Source organism: Hyaena hyaena, unplaced genomic scaffold, assembly GCF_003009895.1.
Source record: "Hyaena hyaena isolate Hyena2069 unplaced genomic scaffold, ASM300989v1 scaffold_63, whole genome shotgun sequence".
NCBI lineage: Eukaryota > Metazoa > Chordata > Mammalia > Carnivora > Hyaenidae > Hyaena > Hyaena hyaena.
Window position 1 is genome coordinate 1,062,117 of NW_024080695.1, and position 6,000 is coordinate 1,068,116.

At 46.4% G+C, this 6,000-nt stretch overlaps 1 protein-coding gene across 1 annotated transcript in view; it reads left to right on the forward strand.

The window, feature by feature from the left end:
- The window catches only part of GRK4 (G protein-coupled receptor kinase 4), a 102,240-nt gene that overhangs the window by 25,525 nt on the left and 70,715 nt on the right, over positions 1–6,000 (forward strand). The window contains exon 2 of the mRNA XM_039232054.1: positions 3,899–3,994. Within this exon, the coding sequence (XP_039087985.1) occupies positions 3,899–3,994 (96 nt within the window). The remainder of the gene's footprint in view (positions 1–3,898; positions 3,995–6,000) is intronic.

The window sequence follows — 6,000 nt, forward strand, 5'->3', positions numbered from 1 at the left end:
CTTCGGCTCAGGTCATGATCTCATGGTTTGTGGGATCGAGCCCCACGTTGGGCTCTGTGCTGACAGCTCAGAGCCTGGAGCCTGCTTCAGACTTTGTGTCTTCCTCTCTGCCCCTCCCCCACTCGTGCTCTGTCTCTCTCTCTCTCTCTCTCTCAAAAATAGATACAAACAAAAAAAATAAAAAAGAATCTTCCTCTAAAGCAATATTTTTTTCAAGGTTACCACGCACACGTGCACGTTCACACACACACACACAAATTTACAAATGGATTGGGATAACACACACCAAATTAATAATTGTGCTTGCTTCTGTGGGTCTAGGACTAGGGATAGTATATGATATCCCAGAATATGTTATAAGAATAATTACGGTATTCATAGTAGAAAGCCAAGTCCTAAACCCCTTAATATCCAGCAGAATTTGTAGACCAGAGAGCTAGTCAATCTAGTTCTTTCTCACCTGATGCATTTACCTTAGTGTGGTCCTAATCACAGGTAGAAAAACTGAGCTATTATGACAAAGGGGGTGTCAATGTCCCCATTTGGTCAGTGTGATTACATGGGCTCAAATCCCAGCTTCTCTGTTTGCTGCTTATAATGCTTTGGACAAATTATTTCACAACTCTGTGCCTCAGTTTCCTCAGCTGGAAGATTAGGATTATAACATGGAAGCAGTACCCACCTCGTAGGGCTGATGGGAGGGTCTAGTGAGAGCAGACCGGGACCTTGCAGCGGCGCAGCTGGCCGCAGTCAGCGCTGATGAGGGCTGTCACCATGACTGCTTCCGACATTTGGGAAGTTTTGGCTTCGTATTTGTATTTCACAGCATAACTTCTAGATGTGTTTCTGGCAAACAATTTATTTTAAATGTTTGTGTACTTTTAAAAAAAGGCTTTGGTCACACCATTTGTCTTCTTAATAGCAGTAATGATTAAGCAGGATTCCTGAAGTGGGGCACCCCCCCCCATCTCACTGGTTGTGTGATGTTGGACAAGTTATGTGACCTGTTTGCTTTGGTCCCTTATCCGAAAAAAGGGAATAGTAGTAGTGCTTTCATCATAGGATGAGGGATGATTCAATGAATCAATATATATATGAAGCTCCTAGAAAGGTACCCAGCACATAAGTACTCAGTAAACTAACTTCCTCCCCCTCCTCTTAGACCTTGGGAGTTTCATCCTCCCTCTGACCCATGCTCTGTAGTCAGCATCTCCAGTTTTTGCCTTTAGTGTCTGCGGTTGCAGTACCGCTCGGAGTGTGCTGGGCACCAGGAGGCCCATTTATTTATTCCTTCAATCATTTTTTAAATGCTGGAGATACATTGGGAGTTAGACCACGAACCTAGAACCTGCCATCACGGAGATTTAATGAAGATGTGTTCAAGATGCAAAAGGAATGAAGAGGAAGGAGTCCCTGTATCTCCCTAGGAAGGCGGGGCAGGCTTGGTGGGGGTGGCCCTGCCTGAGCTGAGTAGAGGTTTGCCTACACTGCTGAGCCCAGAGTGACCGTCCGGGGTGGAGCCCACCTTGGCTTCTTTGGGGCCTTTGTAGATAGTGCGGCTTGGAGATGGCTGCCTGTGGCGAGATGGCGGGCGGGGCTGTGCTCTATTCTCCGTCCTCCCTAGACTCAGGAGTGGGCTGGCACTTGCATTTTAGGAAAGTGACCGTGGGAGGCAGTGTGGAGGAGGGTCCGGAAGGGGAGACCAGAGGTAGGAAGGCCGGTCCGAAGAAGAGGCTAATGAGTTTAATAGCGTGGGCAAGGCGAGTAGGGCAGGAGCACCTCAAGGCAGCGCTGGCCACCCGGCCCTCTGCTGTGTGCCTGGTGCCCGGACGGTGCCCAGCACACGGGACTTCGGTGCAAATGCTGTCTGGATAAATGGGTGGGGGCACTTCAGAGAGAGGATTAGTGCCGTGGTTCCCAGCTCCGTTCGCCTGGTACGTGGGGGACGGTCCGCTCGAGGCACAGCGTGTGGAAGGACGGTTGAATTCGAGGGGAAGATAAATTGAGTCTGATTTGAACATGTTGACCTTGAGGTTCTCTGGGGCCTCTGTGCAGTGGGATAGAAGTCTAGAGTCACGATCCCAGTTGAAATGGGGCAGGGGAGGGCGTAAGCAGAGGAGCAAACCGGCCACAGAAGAAGCCCCTGCGTCTCCAACCATCATCTGTGTGGCAGATTCGTGTCCGATCCGTAGTCCAGCCGGGCCTTCTCTCCGGAGTCAGCCGTGCGGCCACCCTCCATGGCTCTCTCAGTTCTCTGCTCACGTGCTTCAGGCAGGGCCCCACTTCCCGAACGCGGCATTCCCCCAGATTTCTCTTCTTTTCAGTAGCCCTGGAGTCTTTCAGTCACTGACCCAAACTGTGCTGTTTTCTCTTGGACAAAATTTGATAAAATTTCAACTCCTCAGAATGCTTAAAATTGAGGGTTCTAATTTCTCCAAGGTTTTATTTTTAATGTTTAATTTTGAGAGAGAGAGAGACAGAGACAGAGAGCAAGTGGGCGAGGGGCAGAGAGGGAGCGAGACACAGAATCCAAAGCAGGCTCCAGGCTCTGAGCTGTCAGCACAGAGTCCAAAGCGGGGCTCGAACCCACAAACCATGAGATCATGACCTGAGCTGAAGTTGGATGCTTAACTGACTGAGTCACCCAGGTGTTCCAAGTTTTTTTTTAAAGGCGCTTATTTAAAAAGATATTTCTAAAATCTTTTTAGATTTTTATGTTACTTATTTTTTAAAAAGTTTTATTTGAGTATACTTGACACACAACATTACCTTAGTTTCAGATGTACAAACAACATAGAGACTCAGTATCTCTCTCTGCTCTGCTTACCTCAAGCATGGCTGCCGTCTGCTAAAAATACAGCCTAATAGGGGTACCCGGGGGGCTCAGTTGGTTAAGCGCTCGACTTCTGCTCATGTCATGATCTCATGTTCCTAGGTTCAAGCCCCGCGTGGGGCTCTGTGCTGACAGCTCAGAGCCTGGAGCCTGCTTTGGATTCTGTCTCCCTCTCTCTCTGCCCCTCCTCCACTTGCACTTTGTCTTTCTCTCTCAAAAATGAACATTAAAAAAATTTTTTTTAAAAATATGACCTAATAGGGGCGCCTGGGTGGCTTAGTCGGTTAAGCGTCCGACTTTCGCTTAGGTCATGATCTCGTGGTTTGTGGGTTCGAGCCCCGCGTCGGGCTCTGTGCTGACTGCCAGCTCAGAGCCTGGAGCCTGTTTCAGTCTGTGACTCCCTCTCTCTCTGACCCTCCCCTGCTCACGCTGTCTCTCTCTCTCTCTCTCTCCTAGAAATAAATAAAAATATTTAAAAAAAAAAAAAATATGACCTAATAGCTTTTCCCACCATCTTGTCTCACTAGGGGACGCTCTTTGTCTGTGTCTTCCAGAGGCTCCCTCCTTCCCGTCCTCCCGCCTCTGCCCAAGTGCAACCCTCTTAAGATGCCTTCTCCCAGCTCACCTCAGCCTTAATTGTGCCCTTCACCTTCACCTTGCTTGATTTTGTTTCATACCACTTAGCGCTGTACGATTGGCTAATTTTTTAATCACTTATCATTAACTGCTTTTTTGGTGTTTTTTTTTTTTTCAAATCTCCCACACTAGATTGGAGGGGAGGGTTGTTGTCCTTTTTACCATTGTATTTCCTGTACTTTGCAGGCGTTTGAGCCATAGTAGATATGCAACCATGTATGACGTGTTAGGTCCAGCTTACAAATTTGGAAGCTGAGGTTCAGCAGGATTACTTATAGAAGGTCAAGGTCACACGGTTTCTAAATGATAGAGCCGGTAACTCATTGTATCATTTGGGATTTTCATGTTTTGTCAAGCAGTGTTGTAGATAAGACCAATAATTTAGAGACTGTATTTTCATTAAAAAAATATTTTTCCCCCCAAACTTAGGAGGATATGGCAAAAAAAGTGGTCGTAGTAGAAAATGGAGGGAAATGCTGAAGCTGCCCCTTGTCAGCCAGTGCAGCGAGCTTCGACATTCCATTGGTGAGTAAATAGTGCCAGTCTGGGGGCCCCGTCTGGCACTGTAGCACTGCTTAGGTGTTGTTCTTTTACCACGTAGTATATGCGCATTGTTCTACATAGAACAGAAGAGTAAAATTCCCTCTCCCCGTGACCCAACGAATCCTCTCTCTACAAGCAAACACAACGCTGTCGAGGTGTGTCCATGTGGTAGCAGGAGTCAGCCCTTAATTCCTTTTTCTTGGCAAGTAACGTTTCATTGTATGCATATACCACTCCTTGTTTACCCACCCATCAGTTGGTGAGGACTTGTCGTCCTGGTCTGTTATGAATGATGCTGCTAGAAACCTTCACGTACAAGTGTTTGTGTTCACGGTAGGGTACACATTAAAATGACCATTTTAACCATTTTTAAGGGATCCAGTTTCATTCTCTTCCTTTGGATATCCAGTTATTCCAGAACCATTCGTTGAATGACTATTGACTTGTCTTAGTACCTTTATCAAAATCAACTGACTGTGAAGGTGAGGGTTTGTTTCTAGACGCTCGTAAGGATACACGTGTTTGCATTTAGGGCCCACCCAGATGCTTCAGGCCAGCTGTCCATCTCAAGGTCCTTGACCTAATCATATTTGTAAAGGCTCTTTTTTTTTCTTTTTCAAATAAGGTCACATTTATGGGGATTAGGACCTGATACCTTGGGAGGGCCATTATTCAGCCTATGACAGACAGTAACTCGAGGCTTAACTTTTTGAGGAACTGGCAAACTGTTTTCTAAAGGCAGTTGTATATTTTACATTCCCAGCAGCGACATATGAGCGTTCCAGTTTCTCTACATCCTTGCCAACGCTTATTTTCATTATAGTCATCCTGGACAGTGTGACTTGCATTTCACTAATGACTAATGATATCGAGCATCTTTGGGCTTCTTTGGGCCAACTGATACTTGATCCATGGTTAATAGTAATTGTTTTCTGCATATAGCACCAACTGATTAATACGGAGGTTGATTCCATTATTTCACATTTGCATTATAATTAAGAGATTATAAACTTTACTTTAGGATTATTTATGCTATTGAATATATTCATAGGATCATAGAAATATATTCGTGTATATTTGCATATAAATGACCTCTGTATACTTCTGATTGGGGGTAGTTTTTAGTACATAGAATGACATAAATGACATTAAATATCCCATTACTTAACTTTTCTCCCCCATTTCATGCTCTTTTTAAAAATTATTTTTATTGAGATATAATTTACATTACATAAACACCATACGAGTTTAAGGTGTACCGCTCCATTAGGTAAGCTTTAAGTGTCCGCATTTATTTCCTTCCATGTACCAAGGCCTGGGAATGGTACCACCGGTACAGTGGCTAAGGAACAGATATGACCTCTGACCTCTTGGCAGAGATAGTTATAAGTAATTGCAGAAATAAGCATAATTACAAATTGCAGTCAGCCCTTTGAAGGAAAGGGTGTCGACCGCTGGGGAAGTACAGGGGCTGCAAAGGGAGACGGAGCAGGGCAGGGGACATCAGAAAGGCCAGTGTTTCTGGAGCAGAGAGCCGGATGGGAGGAGACGAGGGAGGCGGGGCTTGTAAGCCTGGGAAAGACACTCGTCTTTCTAGGACGGTGGCCTTGTCAGAGTTGCAGCAGAGGGACGTTGTAAGTAGATGCACATTTTTGAAGGGCATCCCAGGCTTCAGGGTGAGGAATGTAATTAGAGCGTCGATAGAGGGGCAGGAAGGCCACCGGAGAGACTGTCGCCCATGCGTGAGCGAGAGGTGATGGTGGCTTGGCATGGAGTGGAGGGGACCAATCGGATGACCATGAGAGACCGTTAGGAAGTAGAATCAGGGGCACCTGGGTGGCTTAGTCGGTTAAGCGTCTGACTTTCGCTTAGGTCATGATCTCGCGGTTCGTGGGTTCGAGCCCCGCGTCGGGCTCTGTGCTGACTGCCAGCTCAGAGCCTGGAGCCTGTTTCAGTCTGTGACTCCCTCTCTCTCTGACCCTCCCCTG